Raw genomic sequence first — 21436 nt, 5'->3', positions numbered from 1 at the left:
TACACACTCTGTACACACCTCTATACACACTCTGTACACTCCTCTATACACACTCTGTACACACCTCTATACACACTCTGTACACACCTCTATACACACTCTGTACACACCTCTATACACACTCTGTACACTCCTCTATACACACTCTGTACACACCTCTATACACACTCTGTACACACCTCTATATACACACTCTGTACACACCTCTATACACACTCTGTACACACCTCTATACACACTCTGTACACACCTCTATATACACACCTCTATACACACTCTGTACACTCCTCTATACACACTCTGTACACACCTCTATACACACTCTGTACACACCTCTATACACGCTCTGTACACTCCTCTATACACACTCTGTACACTCCTCTATACACACTCTGTACACTCCTCTCTATACACACTCTGTACACACCTCTATACACACTCTGTACACTCCTCTATACACACTCTGTACACACCTCTATACACACTCTGTACACACCTCTCTATACACACTCTGTACACACCTCTATACACACTCTGTACACACCTCTCTATACACACTCTGTACACTCCTCTATACACACTCTGTACACACCTCTATACACACTCTGTACACACCTCTATACACACTCTGTACACACACCTCTATACACACTCTGTACACACCTCTCTATACACACTCTGTACACTCCTCTCTATACACACTCTGTACACACCTCTCTATACACACTCTGTACACTCCTCTATACACACTCTGTACACTCCTCTATACACACTCTGTACACTCCTCTATACACACTCTGTACACACCTCTCTATACACACTCTGTACACACCTCTATACACACTCTGTACAGTCCTCTATACACACTCTGTACACTCCTCTCTATACACACTCTGTACACACCTCTCTATACACACTCTGTACACTCCTCTCTATACACACTCGGTACACACCTCTCTATACACACTCTGTACACACCTTTCTATACACACTCTGTACACTCCTCTATACACACTCTGTACACACCTCTATACACACTCGGTTCACACCTCTATACACACTCTGTACACTCCTCTCTATACACATTCTGTACACTCCTCTATACACACTCTGTACACACCTTTCTATACACACTCTGTACACTCCTCTATACACACTCTGTACACTCCTCTCTATACACACTCTGTACACACCTCTATACACACTCTGTACACACCTCTATACACACTCTGTACACTCCTCTCTATACACACTCTGTACACACCTCTCTATACACACTCTGTACACACCTCTCTACACACTCTGTACACACCTCTATACACACTCTGTACAGTCCTCTATACACACTCTGTACACTCCTCTATACACACTCTGTACACACCTCTATACACACTCTGTACACACCTCTATACACACTCTGTACACAGCTCTATACACACTCTGTACACACCTCTATACACACTCTGTACACACCTCTATACACACTCTGTACACACCTCTATACACACTCTGTACACAGCTCTATACACACTCTGTACACAGCTCTATACACACTCTGTACACAGCTCTATACACACTCTGTACACACCTCTATACACACTCTGTACACACCTCTATACACACTCTGTACACTCCTCTATACACACTCTGTACACACCTCTATACACACTCTGTACACTCCTCTATACACACTCTGTACACACCTCTATACACACTCTGTACACACCTCTATACACACTCTGTACACTCCTCTATACACACTCTGTACACACCTCTATACACACTCTGTACACACCTCTATACACACTCTGTACACAGCTCTATACACACTCTGTACACACCTCTATACACACTCTGTACACACCTCTATACACACTCTGTACACACCTCTATACACACTCTGTACACACCTCTATACACACTCTGTACACTCCTCTATACACACTCTGTACACACCTCTATACACACTCTGTACACACCTCTATATACACACCTCTATACACACTCTGTACACACCTCTATACACACTCTGTACACACCTCTATACACACTCTGTACACACCTCTATACACACTCTGTACACACCTCTATACACACTCTGTACACACCTCTATATACACACCTCTATACACACTCTGTACACTCCTCTATACACACTCTGTACACACCTCTATACACACTCTGTACACACCTCTATACACGCTCTGTACACTCCTCTATACACACTCTGTACACTCCTCTATACACACTCTGTACACTCCTCTATACACACTCTGTACACTCCTCTATACACACTCTGTACACACCTCTATACACACTCTGTACACACCTCTATACACACTCTGTACACAGCTCTATACACACTCTGTACACACCTCTATACACACTCTGTACACACCTCTATACACACTCTGTACACACCTCTATACACACTCTGTACACACCTCTATACACACTCTGTACACTCCTCTCTATACACACTCTGTACACACCTCTATACACACCTCTATACAGACTCTGTACACTCCTCTCTATACACACTCTGTACACACCTCTCTATACACACCTCTATACAGACTCTGTACACACCTCTCTATACACACTCTGTACACACCTCTATGTACACACCTCTATACACACTCTGTACACACCTCTATACACACTCTGTACACTCCTCTATACACACTCTGTACACACCTCTATACACACTCTGTACACACCTCTATACACACCTCTATACACACTCTGTACACACCTCTATGTACACACCTCTATACACACTCTGTACACACCTCTATACACACTCTGTACACACCTCTATACACACTCTGTACACACCTCTATACACACCTCTATACACACCTCTATACACACCTCTATACACACTCTGTACACACCTCTATGTACACACCTCTATACACACCTCTATACACACCTCTATACACACTCTGTACACTCCTCTATACACACTCTGTACACACCTCTATACACACTCTGTACACACCTCTATACACACTCTGTACACACCTCTATACACACTCTGTACACACCTCTATACACACTCTGTACACTCCTCTCTATACACACCTCTATACACACTCTGTACACACCTCTATACACACTCTGTACACACCTCTATACACACTCTGTACACAGCTCTATACACACTCTGTACACACCTCTATACACACTCTGTACACACCTCTATACACACTCTGTACACAGCTCTATACACACTCTGTACACACCTCTCTATACACACTCTGTACACTCCTCTATACACACTCTGTACACTCCTCTATACACACTCTGTACACTCCTCTATACACACTCTGTACACTCCTCTATACACACTCTGTACACACCTCTATACACACTCTGTACACTCCTCTATACACACTCTGTACACACCTCTATACACACTCTGTACACACCTCTATACACACTCTGTACACTCCTCTATACACACTCTGTACACACCTCTATACACACTCTGTACACACCTCTATACACACTCTGTACACACCTCTATACACACTCTGTACACTCCTCTATACACACTCTGTACACACCTCTATACACACTCTGTACACACCTCTATATACACACCTCTATACACACTCTGTACACACCTCTATACACACTCTGTACACACCTCTATACACACTCTGTACACACCTCTATACACACTCTGTACACTCCTCTATACACACTCTGTACACACCTCTATACACACTCTGTACACTCCTCTCTATACACACTCTGTACACACCTCTATACACACTCTGTACACTCCTCTATACACACTCTGTACACACCTCTATACACACTCTGTACACACCTCTATACACGCTCTGTACACTCCTCTATACACACTCTGTACACACCTCTATACACACTCTGTACACACCTCTATACACACTCTGTACACACCTCTATACACACTCTGTACACACCTCTCTATACAGACTCTGTACACACCTCTATACACACTCTGTACACACCTCTATACACACTCTGTACACACCTCTATACACACTCTGTACACACCTCTATACACACTCTGTACACTCCTCTCTATACACACTCTGTACACACCTCTATACAGACTCTGTACACACCTCTCTATACACACTCTGTACACACCTCTATGTACACACCTCTATACACACTCTGTACACACCTCTATACACACTCTGTACACTCCTCTATACACACTCTGTACACACCTCTATACACACCTCTATACACACTCTGTACACACCTCTATGTACACACCTCTATACACACTCTGTACACACCTCTATACACACTCTGTACACACCTCTATACACACTCTGTACACACCTCTATACACACTCTGTACACACCTCTATACACACTCTGTACACTCCTCTCTATACACACCTCTATACACACTCTGTACACACCTCTCTATACACACCTCTATACACACTCTGTACACACCTCTATACACACTCTGTACACACCTCTATACACACTCTGTACACACCTCTATACACACCTCTATACACACCTCTATACACACCTCTATACACACTCTGTACACACCTCTATGTACACACCTCTATACACACCTCTATACACACCTCTATACACACTCTGTACACACCTCTATACACACCTCTATACACACCTCTATACACACTCTGTACACTCCTCTCTATACACACCTCTATACACACTCTGTACACACCTCTCTATACACACCTCTATACACACTCTGTACACACCTCTATACACACTCTGTACACTCCTCTATACACACTCTGTACACACCTCTCTATACACACTCTGTACACACCTCTATACACACTCTGTACACTCCTCTATACACACTCTGTACACACCTCTCTATACACACTCTGTACACACCTCTCTATACACACTCTGTACACACCTCTATACACACTCTGTACACACCTCTATACACACTCTGTACACACCTCTATACACACTCTGTACACACCTCTCTATACACACTCTGTACACACCTCTCTATACACACTCTGTACACACCTCTATACACACTCTGTACACACCTCTATACACACTCTGTACACACCTCTATACACACTCTGTACACAACTCTCTATACACACTCTGTACACTCCTCTATACACACTCTGTACACACCTCTATACACACTCTGTACACACCTCTATACACACTCTGTACACAACTCTCTATACACACTCTGTACACACCTCTATACACACTCTGTACACACCTCTATACACACTCTGACATGGCCTTATTTATCAATCTACATATTTACATATTTATCTGCACTTGTTCATTTGCACAATTTCTACTATTTGCACTTCTGGTAGATGATAAACAGCATTTTGTTGCTATGACAAATCTATCTGTGATAAGTTGCAATCACTTGCTGTTCTCCTCATTCCTTGTTTCATTATTTTAATTATCACACACATACACACACACTCTCTCTCACACACACACACTCTCTCACACACACACACTCACACACACACACACTCTCTCACACACACACACTCTCTCACACACACTCTCTCACACACACACACACACACACTCACATACACACTCTCATACACACACACACACACTGTCACACACACACACACACTCACATACACACACACACACACTGTCACACACACACACAGTACAGAACACTCTCCTGAATTCACTTTACAGAGGAAAATAAAGTTTAAATGTCTCACATTCTAATCATCTATAAACACTTCAGTTTTAAAAGGGGAAGAAAAAACTTGTCTCTCTGTTTCTCTCTCTCTCACCTGTCTCTCTCATCTATCTGTCTCTTTTTCTCTATCTCTCTCTCATCTGTCACTCTCTCTTGTCTCTCTCATCTGTCTCTCTGTCTCATCTGTCTCTCTTTTGTCTGTCTGTCTCATCTGTCTCTCTCTTGTCTGTCTCTCTCATCTGTCTCTCTCATCTGTCTCTCTCTCTCTTGTCTGTCTCTCTCATCTGTCTCTCTCATCTGTCTCTCTCTTGTCTGTCTCTCTCATCTGTCTCTCTCATCTGTCTCTCTCTCTCTTGTCTGTCTCTCTCATCTGTCTCTCTCATCTGTCTCTCTCTTGTCTGTCTCTCTCATCTGTCTCTCTCATCTGTCTCTCTCTCTCTTGTCTGTCTCTCTGTATGGAATGATTAACAGTGGAGTGTGTGTGTTATGTAAACTCACAGCTGGTTTGTTATGAAGTGAGTCACACAGCAGTTATAACCTCTTATACACCCTGACACAATCTCACCTCTCTATTTATACAAACACTGCTCATCACTCTGTTTATAATCAATAACACTGTGTGTGTGAGTCTGTGTGTGTGTGTGTGTGTGAGTGTGTGTGTGTGTATAATGTAAACACAGCTCTGTATCTCCACACTGACACGGTGATGTCTTTAATCAGATCATGAATATTTTTGGTTTATTTTTTATTTACATTAAGATTGTGGATGTTGTTGTTGTCACTCTTTCGTTTGCTGTAATTGTTATAGTTATTATTTATTTAGTTGTTTAATTATAATAATGAAATATTGATGAGTCGATTCGAGTATAAAATAATTTCAGTCCCTGAAACATTTCTTTAAAAGAGTAATAAATCACTTCAGCTGGAGTCAGGATTGTGACGATGATGAGGATGGTGTTGATATGAAGCAGTGTTTCAGCTTCTGTGTCTGAAGTCTGAGATGAAGTGCAGAAGACAGAGAAGGTTCCAGCTCCTGAAGCTGGTCTGATGGAGTAAAACGTTGTGTGACTGGAGTCTGAAGTCCAGTGTGTTAATTACGCTGAGTGTCCAGGGGAAACGCGACACTAACGACTTTAACTACAGCTCCGGCTTCACATTTCTGTCACTGAGGATCTGATTAATAAGCAATTATACTTTCTCTCTGCTGCTTTTAGTTCCGTCTTGTTAATCCTGAAACAGTTAAAAGGAAAAAATCTCACAGCAGCGTCACACTCCGGCGCATGTGTGTGTGTGCTTTTACATTCTAAATGTCTTTAAACTTTTGTCTCAGTTCTGTCTGAGCTGCTCGCAGGTTCACGGTCATCCGGTTGGAGCGGCCAAATAAAAACGTCTTTAAAAGTAGATTTTAGTCGATAAAAACAAAGAAATTTATCCACTGAAGTTAAACAAAACATCTTCATTAGTAAAGGATCATAAAGACATGAAGAGTGTGTGTGATACGTACCTGAGAAGTTCCTGGTGGCCAGCATGGTGGTGAGAATCGCACCCTACACACAAAACACACACCGGGTAAAGGTGAGAAATGAGCGGTGAAAATGCCGAGTGAGCATCAACACAGGATCAACTCCTTAGATAGTCAGATAAATTTAATGAAACTACATTACCCATCAGCCCCAGCACCTCACACCCACGCTGTGTTACCTGCAGCCTGAATACGCTCCTGTGTTTCAGTCTTTTATCACCAGGCTTCTGATGAACCCGAGCTCATCTCGTAACATCAGAACAAAGTAAAAAGTAAAAGTGAAAAGCGTTGTGTGTTTCCTGATGTAATTTACTGCCTGATGATGGGGTTGTTAATGTTATAAACACAGCTGCTGGAGCGTTCGTCTGTCATTTCCTTTCAGTCTGGTTATTGTTTTTTACTTTTAGGTTTTTGCTCCATCATTAAAAACCACATGGATCAATGAGATGTATTGATTTATTCCTTCAGCGTTTGGTTCCTGATGCACAGAAGTGACTCTACATGATGCTGTGTCATTATGCGGCCGGCTGTTAATGCAGTTTTCAGGAAGATAAAGCAGCGTGATGCGCTTCGTTATGGAGTCGGTTTGTTCCTCCCACTTTTTGAGGCACTAAATGGCTCGGAGCAGCTCCTCAAACACTCTCACATCCTGTGGCGCTCTGTTCCGTTGTGTTGAGGAGAAATAACGGGCGTGGTGGAGTTTATATCACAGCTACAGCCATATAAAACCCACACACACTGAAAAAAGCCCACATGTTCTCCACTCTCCTGGTGAACTTTACCACTGGGAACATCCTCACACACTACACCTCAGTCTGGTTTATCAACTGCACTGCAACTGACCAAACATCTCCTCAGTGGGGGCTGAAAACTGACCAAGGAATCATGAATACCCAGTTACCCACATCAACAACATCTACAGGAAGTGCTGTGTGCAGAGGGCAAAAGTCTTTATTAAAGACACCTCTCACCCTAATCCTGGACTATTTACCCTTCTTGCATCAGGAAGTGCCTCAGTGCCACATATCTAACTGTATGTCTATCTATCTATCTATCTATCTATCTATCTATCTATCTATCTATCTATCTATCTATCTATCTATCTATCTATCTATCTATCTATCTATCTATCTATCTATCTATTTGTCTGTCTGTCTATTTACTTTAAAGAGCCATATATCTGCACTGATATCCTGTTCAGCATGTATATATGTAACGTCTTTACCACTGTACATTATTCATACATATAGACCATATATATCTTATTAATAACACCTACTGTACATACACCTCCCCCTCCCCCATTTACATCACCCCCATAACTCTGTATCTTTATTCATCATTTATTGTAAATAATAAATTCTGCACTGGTTTAGATGCTAACTGTATTTCAGTGGCTTTGTACATGTACTTAACACAATGACAATAAACTGAAATCTAATCTAATGATGATGATGATGATGATCAGACGTGAAGTTGAAAGTTGTGATTGTGATCTGACCTTCAGCTTCCGGCGAGCGTTGAACTTCTTCAGACACTCCACAGTTTCCTGTCTGTGCATGCAGGAGGCCACGGTGGAGCGGTGCTGCAGGACAGAACAGACACGCACTATAACCTCCATATTAACACATTCCTATTGTAATAAACATTTAAACCCTCATGAATTTATGTAAAACAGGACTTGAAGCTCTGGGATCCGGTTTAGTGAAACCTTTAATGAAGGTTTAAAGTAAGATTAGAAATGTCCGGGATGAGAATTAGATTCAGGTAAGACGAGGTGTTTTGACTAGACTATGCAAATGTGAGAGACCAGTAATAAGCAGTAATAAGCAGTAATAAGCAGTAATAAGCTCACAGAGATCCAGGGGTGTTTCAGAGCCTCGGCTGCAGTGATTCTCTTGGCCGGATTGATGGTCAGCATCTTGTTAATCAGATCTTTAGCTTCAGGAGTGACCGTGTCCCACTCAGGAGAAGGAAACTACACAGATGTAGAGAAGAAATAACACAAACATGAGAAACATCACAGCCTGGAGCTCAGAACTTCCTTCCAAAACATCAAATAAAAAATCTTTAATGAATTCAGTCGTTGTGAAGGAATGTGTGGAGAAGGAGAAGCAGGTGAGAGCATAGCTTCATGTGGAGAAGGAGAAGCAGGTGAGAGCATAGCTTCATGTGGAGAAGGAGAAGCAGGTGAGAGCATAGCTTCATGTGGAGAAGGAGAAGCAGGTGAGAGCATAGCTTCATGTGGAGAAGGAGAAGCAGGTGAGAGCATAGCTTCATGTGGAGAAGGAGAAGCAGGTGAGAGCATAGCTTCATGTGGAGATGTAAAAGAGACAACGTGGTGTTTATTGTGGAGAAATGAAGCTCACTGACATCATAAGCTCCAGCTTTGATCTGCTGATAGAGTCGATGCTGATCTTCATCCCAGAACGGCGGATATCCAACCAGCAAAATGTACAGGATCACACCTGTACCATGGAAACGGCTTTATTGCAAATTTATTCAGTGTTAATTATCATCTTGTGAACACCATGAGAACAAAAGACTGAGACTTCTGAAATTAAATGCATTTAACTACAGTGTGTGTGTGTGTGTGTGTGTGTGTGTGAACTCCTTACCGCAGGCCCACAGGTCCACTGCTTTACCATACGGATCTTTCCGTAACACTTCAGGTGAGAGATAACCAGGAGTTCCAGCAAAGCCTGCAATCACACACAGGAAGTGATGTCATCACTCATACCTGGACACCATGTTGCCATGCTGATTCTCTGCTCAGGTACAATGCATTATGGGTAACACACACACGCAATTTCATATGAACACACTGTGTGTGTGTGTGTTACTATCAGGTCTTACCGAACCATGCCTGCTGGTCTCCTTCCACTTCAATCGCCAGTCCGAAATCTGCTAATTTCACCGCTGCACCTTTGGACTTGGAAGCCAGGAGGAGATTCTCTGGCTACACACACACACACACACACACACACACACACACACACACATAAGCTTACTTACTTTTTCTAATAAGCCATTGTTGCTGTTTTATAATGATGGTGATGATGATGATGATGATGATTGTGATAATGATGAAGATGATGATAAAGATGTTGATGATAAAGATGATAATGATGTTGATGATGATGAAGATGATGATGATGATGATAACTGCTGGTAGTGTATGTTTTTGTCATGATCCCTGATGGTGGATGTCATGGTGTGAGGATATGGAACATTCAGGATGGAAGTGTGTAAACTCAGCATGGAATTTATTACATATTTAATAGGTGCAGTTTGTTGATGGTCATCAGAGAACATTAAAGAGGAACATCCAGGTGAGGATCAAAACCAGGAAGTACGACAAGCAACAACAAACAGTCAGCATGGAAAATTCAGGCTTCCAAACGTACAGGAACATTACACAAGACTTCAGAAAGACTCATCAGAGTGAAACACAGGAGAGAGGAACGTGTCAGGGCAGTAAAGCAGTGATGAGAAGAGGGGTGGAGTCACAACTGAGGAACACGAGCTGGAGTGAAAACTAAACACCGTGAGGTCTGCATCGGTCACACTGACACTCTGAGAGGAGAAATCAGTCAGACGCTGAGGATGTGAAGCTGAGCTACATGTCTTAATGTGAACACGCCATTACTGATGGCAGGAGGGCGTGGGGGCGGTCCCACATTTGCATGTTGCATGAATAATGATAATGGATGTTTGCATTTTTAATGAGAGTAAATAGAGAGGTGATTCTCAGCCACTCAGTGAGGAAAACATATTCAACAAGTTCACATCATTTCTATAGACCAGACTTTTAAAATCTTACTGTCTGATTTATTTGAATCTTCTGACATTTCACTTAAAATCCTGCGTGAAGGACGCTGAAACTCTGAACTTCTCTCATCAGGGATTAATAATCTAATAAAGATCAGAGAGACGTGAGCAGATTATTTTTAGGGTTTAATCATCCGGATGATTCTGCAGACAAAAGCAGCGTTCTGACCCTGAACAGAAGCAAAGGCTTAAATCCAGTGAAGAGAAATGCAAATAAAATGTGATTCAGATGGCGTCGAGGTGGCCGCCTACGCCGCTCCCACACACACACATACACACACACACGCACATACACACACATACACACACACACATACACACACACACACACACACACCGCTCATTTTCATCCTGCTTCACTTTTACACCCACCTCCATTCCTCTGAGCATTTATTAAAGCCTCAAACTGAGACATGTGAAATAATACAGCTTTATTTCCTCATTCAGATGCTCAGCACACGCCTTCGCCTGAATGAAGCTCAGACGTGACTCTCTCAGACGTGACTCTCTCAGACGTGACTCTCTCAGACGTGACTCTCTCAGACGTGACTCTCTCAGACATGACTCTCTCAGACGTGACTCTCTCAGACGTGACTCTCTCAGACATGACTCTCTCAGACGTGACTCTCAGATGTGTGAAGTTACATTTCTACATCTGATCGTATTATAACATCTGTACGCTCATCTGGATACGTACATAAGTTTTCACCCCCTTTCATGTCTCTACACTCTTCAGCACTACAGCCAGGAACTGAAGTCAAATCTATTGGAGTTTATTTATTCAGGAGAAGTCTGGATAGAAATAATGCAGTTTTTGTTTTCTGTTAATAAATAATTAAAACAAATCTTAAAAACATTGCAGATTCTTTGTTCTCTGTGAAGATCTGTGGCATTAAATCCCAAATAAATCTTAATTTTAATTCCATTTACACTACAGAATGTGAAAAATGCAGTATGCTGTGCTCTGTGAGAGAGAGATGTGAGGTTTTGTGTGTTGTGTATTTTTATTGTCGTATTATTTAAATCTTGTGCATGATGCGTAACCCTCTCTGCTGCTTCGGCCAATCAGAAGACTCCTGGAGTTCAGGTGAAATATCCAGGAATCTTGTTGGAGAAATAGAATAAGAGAAACGCTACTTTTGTGTTTGATGTGAGCAGCAGATCATCTCTACTGTGTGTGTGTGTGTGTGTGTCACAGCACTGCTCCGTGTGGAGGAGTAATGGAACATATTTCCAGCCCACACACACACCGCTTGGCTAATTACGCTAATTTCCCCGTTAGCGTCAGCATTCGCATCACCTCCATTTCATGGGACGGTGTGAGGGAGCGAGAGCAGCGTGGGTTTGTGTTAATGCTCTGATGGAAATGAGCGAGGTCAGGAGCTCTCAGAAACACAGGAGATTACAATACACCAAAAGTGCAGTCTGAAACACAGTGACATTCATAAAGCTTTATAACCTCCACAACTGACAGACTAAACACACACACACACACAGTCTGGGAAAGAACCTCAGAAAGAATGATTTAATCTGATTATTAACTAACGTCAGTAGACAGTGAAGAAGAAAGCCATTAAAGTGAAGTGTGTGAATGTGACCTGAGCTAGCGCGCTAGTCATGAAGGTGAGAGCCAAGAAAACAGTCCGAGTCAGTGTGGAGCCACAGGAGGACCTCCGGCATCTGAAATCTACAGTATGACTGTGGAAATGAGGCAGAAGTGAGGCGGAAGTGAGGCAAAAGTGAGGCAGAAACAAGGCAAAAGTGAGGCAGAAACAAGGCGGAAGTGGGGCAGAAACGAGGCAGAAGTGAGGCAGTATAGGACAGAAGCTCATGTCCTTCATCACAGCCTGTGTCTCAGCTGCACAGCGCTCCTCTCAGGCCATCTTGTTGCTCTCTCTACAGTCGGGTCTTGGACATCAGACAGAGAGCAGATAAACCCACGGCACTGAATGTGTTTTTTTAAACAGTGAGAGAATTCCCAGTTCCAAGGATTTTATGGAGCGTTTCAAAGGAGGTTTTCGAATGTCGTCTCCATGGTGATCATCCAGTTCAGAAGGTGCTGGACCAAGGCCAGGAAGGTAATGAAGGACCTCAGCCATCCCAACAATGGACTCTTCTCTGAAGAGGTCAGGGAAACATTTCAGAGAATGAGGAGGAGCTTCTTCCCGCAGGCCATTCGGGCCCTCAACCAGAACACCTAGAACCTGGACTTTCTAGACTTACCCCACACATGAACATTACATTCTACCTCAGCTGATTGTTGCACACACAAATTGAACTACTTGTATACCCTGCACTACTCCGCACACACAATAACCACACCCACTGGACACCTTTGTGTGTATACTGCACCGACACTTTACATACCGTATTATTTATTGTCATTACATTTATATTTATATTTGACTTTTTCTATCTACATACATGTATATACTATATATTATAGATGTTTATACACACACACACACACACACACACACATATATATATATATATATATATATATATATATATATATATATATAATTTATTTATATATTTTTATAAATATCACATTATATTACATTATCATATTATTATTAGATAGATCTATATATATAGAGAGATACTATATCTAGACTATATCTTTCTTTATTTTTATATATTTATATTTTTATTACCTATATCCCTATACTTTTCTTGTTCACACACTTTACTTTATACTTTATATTCTTCTTCAGATGTAGGACAGTCGTAATAAGCATTTCACTGCATGTCCTACTGTGGATGATTTTGTATGTGACGAATAAAATCTGAATTTGAATTAAACTTCTGGAGTTCTGCAGGAGGCTCTAACACAAGCAGGATAACAGGTAACTAGTTTCTGGTTCTGAATAAGGCAGTGTGAAGTGTTAGGTTTTCTCTCCTGCACTGGTTTATTCTTTTATTTTGTGCTACAGGAAATCTCTCCACTAAAGATCATCCATTTCACCACAAAGATTAGAAAACTGAAGAACCTGGCACCGTTAGCGAGTCTGGAGCCGCCTCATCACAGCGGAATCTCTCAGGAAAGAAACATTAATAATCATTTAGCTTTAAACCTCCAGTCTGTGTGTGTGTGTGTGTGTGTGTGTGTGTGTGTGTGTGTGTGTGTGTGTGTGTGTGAGACAGTGGAGCTGATAAACGACGTGCTGTCAGATCCTGTGCTTCTCACTCCAGGGTTCAGTTTTTCATTTCCAAATAACGTCTTACAGCAGATCTGTGTTAAACCTCGCTCTATTAGATTACCTTTTATCATCCGGTCTTCAGAGAAGATCATGAAGCAGGATTAAAATCTTTTATTATTTCTGGGCCATGTTATGAACCGTTATGAGTCATTATGAGTCATTATGAACAGAATAACCAGAGTGACAGAGTGATTAGAATCTTCATTATTTTAGAAACTGGATGGAGGTCAGTTGTGTTTCTCTTAATTATTTACACTGTTAAACACACTGACAATTTACTCTCACACACACCATCACACACACCATCACACACCATCACACACACCATCACACACACCATCACACACACCATCACACACACCATCACACACACCATCACACACCATCACACACACCATCACACACCATCACACACACCATCACACACCATCACACACACCATCACACACCATCACACACACCATCACACACCATCACACACACCATCACACACACCATCACACACACCATCACACACCATCACACACACCATCACACACCATCACACACACCATCACACACACCATCACACACCATCACACACACCATCACACACCATCACACACACCATCACACACCATCACACACACCATCACACACACCATCACACACACCATCACACACCATCACACACCATCACACACACCATCACACACACCATCACACACACCATCACACACACCATCACACACACCATCACACACCATCTCACACACCATCACACACACCATCACACACCATCACACACCATCACACACACACACCATCACACACCATCACACAAACCATCACACACACCATCACAATACCATCACACACACCATCACACACCATCACACACCATCACACACCATCACACACACACACCATCACACACCATCACACACACCATCACACACACCATCACACACCATCACACACACCATCACACACCATCACACACACCATCACACACACCATCACACACCATCACACACACCATCACACACCATCACACACACCATCACACACCATCACACACACCATCACACACCATCACACACACCATCACACACCATCACACACACCATCACACACCATCACACACACCATCACACACCATCACACACCATCACACACACCATCACACACACCATCACACACACCATCACACACCATCACACACACCATCACACACCATCACACACACCATCACACACACCATCACACACCATCACACACACCATCACACACCATCACACACCATCACACACACCATCACACACACCATCACACACCATCACACACACCATCACACACACCATCACACACCATCACACACACCATCACACACACCATCACACACACCATCACACACCATCACACACACCATCACACACACCATCACACACCATCACACACACCATCACACACACCATCACACACACCATCACACACACCATCACACACCATCACACACACCATCACACACACCATCACACACACCATCACACACCATCACACACCATCACACACACCATCACACACACCATCACACACCATCACACACACCATCACACACCATCACACACCATCACACACACCATCACACACCATCACACACACCATCACACACCATCACACACCATCACACACCATCACACACACCATCACACACACCATCACACACACCATCACACACACCATCACACACACCATCACACACACCATCACACACCATCACACACACCATCACACACCATCACACACCATCACACACACCATCACACACACCATCACACACACCATCACACACACCATCACACACCATCACACACACCATCACACACACCATCACACACACCATCACACACCATCACACACACCATCACACACACCATCACACACACCATCACACACACCATCACACACACCATCACACACACCATCACACACACCATCACACACCATCACACACACCATCACACACACCATCACACACACCATCACACACCATCACACACACCATCACACACACCATCACACACCATCACACACACCATCACACACCATCACACACACCATCACACACACCATCACACACCATCACACACCATCACACACACCATCACACACACCATCACACACACCATCACACACCATCACACACACCATCACACACACCATCACACACCATCACACACCATCACACACACCATCACACACCATCACACACCATCACACACACCATCACACACCATCACACACCATCATCACACACCATCATCAAACATCACACACCATCACACATCACACACCATCACACACCATCACACATCACACACACCATCACACACACCATCACACACCATCACACATCACACACCATCACACACCATCACACATCACACACCATCACACATCACACACCATCATCACACATCACACACCATCACACATCACACACCATCACACATCACACACCATCACACACACCATCATCACACACACCATCACACACCATCACACACCATCACACATCACACACCATCACACACACCATCATCACACACACCATCACACACCATCACACATCACACACCATCATCACACATCACACACCATCACACACACAATCACACACACCATCACACACACCATCACACACCATCACACACCATCACACACACCATCACACACCATCACACACACCATCACACACACCATCACACACCATCACACACACCATCACACACCATCACACACACCATCACACACACCATCACACACACCATCACACACCATCACACACACCATCACACACCATCACACACACCATCACACACCATCACACACCATCACACACACCATCACACACCATCACACACACCATCACACACCATCACACACACCATCACACACCATCACACACTCCATCACACACACCATCACACACCATCACACTCCATCACACACCATCTCACACACCATCACACACACCATCACACACACCATCACACACCATCACACACACCATCACACACCATCACACACACCATCACACACACCATCACACACACCATCACACACCATCACACACACCATCACACACACCATCACACACACCATCACACACCATCACACTCCATCACACACCATCTCACACACCATCACACACACCATCACACACACCATCACACACACCATCACACACACCATCACACACCATCACACACACCATCACACACACCATCACACACACCATCACACACACCATCACACACCATCACACACACCATCACACACACCATCACACACACCATCACACACACCATCACACACACCATCACACACCATCACACACACCATCACACACCATCACACACACCATCACACACCATCACACACACCATCACACACACCATCACACACACCATCACACACACCATCACACACACCATCACACACACCATCACACACCATCACACACACCATCACACACACCATCACACACACCATCACACACCATCACACACACCATCACACACACCATCACACACCATCACACACACCATCTCACACCATCACACACCATCACACACACCATCACACACACCATCACACACCATCACACACCATCACACACACCATCTCACACCATCACACACCATCACACACACCATCACACACCATCACACACACCATCACACACACCATCACACACCATCACACACCATCACACACACCATCACACACACCATCACACACCATCACACACACCATCACACACCATCACACACACCATCACACACACCATCACACACACCATCACACACACCATCACACACACCATCACACACCATCACACACACCATCACACACACCATCACACACACCATCACACACCATCACACACACCATCACACACACCATCACACACACCATCACACACACCATCACACACCATCACACACACCATCACACACACCATCACACACCATCACACACACCATCACACACCATCACACACACCATCACACACACCATCACACACCATAACACACCATCACACACACCATCACACACCATCACACACACCATCACACACACCATCACACACCATCACACACACCATCACACACACCATCACACACCATCACACACACCATCACACACACCATCACACACCATCACACACCATCACCCACACCATCACACACACCATCACACACACCATCACACACCATCACACACACCATCACACACACCATTACACACCATCACACACTCCATCACACACACCATCACACACATCATCACACACCATCACACACACCATCACACACACCATCACACACCATCACACACACCATCACACACACCATCACACACCATCACACACACCATCACACACACCATCACACACCATCACACACCATCACACACACCATCACACACCATCACACACACCATCACACACACCATCACACACACCATCTCACACCATCACACACCATCACACACACCATCACACACCATAACACACACCATCTCACACCATCACACACCATCACACACCATCACACACACCATCTCACACCATCACACACCATCACACACACCATCACACACCATCACACACACCATCACACACCATCTCACACACCATCACACACACCATCACACACACCATCACACACCATCACACACACCATCACACACACCATCACACACACCATCACACACCATCACACACACCATCACACACACCATCACACACACCATCACACACCATCACACACACCATCACACACACCATCACACACACCATCACACACACCATCTCACACCATCACACACCATCACACACACCATCACACACACCATCACACACCATCACACACCATCACACACACCATCACACACACCATCACACACACCATCACACACCATCACACACACCATCACACACCATCACACACACCATCACACACACCATCACACACACCATCACACACCATCACACACACCATCACACACCATCACACACACCATCACACACACCATCACACACACCATCACACACCATCACACACACCATCACACACACCATCACACACCATCACACACACCATCACACACACCATCACACACCATCACACACACCATCACACACACCATCACACACCATCACACACACCATCACACACCATCACACACACCATCACACACACCATCACACACACCATCACACACCATCACACACACCATCACACACACCATCACACACCATCACACACACCATCACACACCATCACACACACCATCACACACACCATCACACACACCATCACACACCATCTCACACACCATCACACACACCATCACACACCATCACACACCATCACACACACCATCACACACACCATCACACACACCATCACACACACCATCACACACACCATCACACACCATCACACACACCATCACACACACCATCACACACCATCACACACACCATCACACACCATCACACACCATCACACACACCATCACACACACCATCACACACACCATCACACACCATCACACACACCATCACACACACCATCACACACCATCACACACCATCACACACACCATCACACACCATCACACACACCATCACACACACCATCACACACCATCACACACACCATCACACACACCATCACACACCATCACACACCATCACACACACAATCACACACACCATCACACACCATCACACACCATCACACACACCATCACACACACCATTACACACCATCACACACACCATCACACACACCATCACACACACCATCACACACCATCACACACACCATCACACACACCATCACACACCATCACACACACCATCACACACACCATCACACACCATCACACACACCATCACACACACCATCACACACCATCACACACACCATCACACACACCATCACACACCATCACACACACCATCACACACACCATCACACACCATCACACACACCATCACACACACCATCACACACCATCACACACCATCACACACACCATCACACACCATCACACACACCATCACACACACCATCACACACCATCACACACCATCACACACCATCACACACACCATCACACACACCATCACACACACCATCACTCACCATCACACACCATCACACACAACATCACACACACCATCACACACACCATCACACACCATCACACACACCATCACACACCATCACACACAACATCACACACACCATCACACACCATCACACACCATCACACACCATCACACACACCATCACACACACCATCACACACACCATCACACACCATAACACACACCATCACACACACCATCACACACCATCACACACACCATCACACACACCATCACACACCATCACACACACCATCACACACACCATCACACACCATCACACACACCATCACACACACCATCACACACCATCACACACCATCACACACACAATCACACACACCATCACACACCATCACACACCATCACACACACCATCACACACACCATTACACACCATCACACACACCATCACACACACCATCACACACACCATCACACACCATCACACACACCATCACACACACCATCACACACCATCACACACACCATCACACACACCATCACACACCATCACACACACCATCACACACACCATCACACACCATCACACACACCATCACACACACCATCACACACCATCACACACACCATCACACACACCATCACACACCATCACACACACCATCACACACACCATCACACACCATCACACACCATCACACACACCATCACACACCATCACACACACCATCACACACACCATCACACACCATCACACACCATCACACACCATCACACACACCATCACACACACCATCACACACACCATCACTCACCATCACACACCATCACACACAACATCACACACACCATCACACACACCATCACACACCATCACACACACCATCACACACCATCACACACAACATCACACACACCATCACACACCATCACACACCATCACACACACCATCACACACACCATCACACACCATCACACACACCATCAC

General features: G+C 44.4%; 1 protein-coding gene across 1 annotated transcript in view; it reads right to left on the bottom strand.

The window, feature by feature from the left end:
• Positions 1-21436, bottom strand: part of camk2a (calcium/calmodulin-dependent protein kinase II alpha) — a 70336-nt gene that overhangs the window by 14196 nt on the left and 34704 nt on the right. The window contains exons 7-12 of the mRNA XM_058416054.1: positions 10092-10194; positions 9854-9937; positions 9609-9703; positions 9091-9213; positions 8737-8820; positions 7218-7260 (exon numbers count right to left, since the gene is read on the bottom strand). Coding sequence (XP_058272037.1) covers positions 7218-7260; positions 8737-8820; positions 9091-9213; positions 9609-9703; positions 9854-9937; positions 10092-10194 — 532 coding nt within the window. The remainder of the gene's footprint in view (positions 1-7217; positions 7261-8736; positions 8821-9090; positions 9214-9608; positions 9704-9853; positions 9938-10091; positions 10195-21436) is intronic.

This window comes from Hemibagrus wyckioides, linkage group LG18 (assembly GCF_019097595.1).
Source record: "Hemibagrus wyckioides isolate EC202008001 linkage group LG18, SWU_Hwy_1.0, whole genome shotgun sequence".
NCBI lineage: Eukaryota > Metazoa > Chordata > Actinopteri > Siluriformes > Bagridae > Hemibagrus > Hemibagrus wyckioides.
Note: the sequence above shows the minus strand (reverse complement) of the source record. Positions and strands in the feature narration are given on the sequence as shown.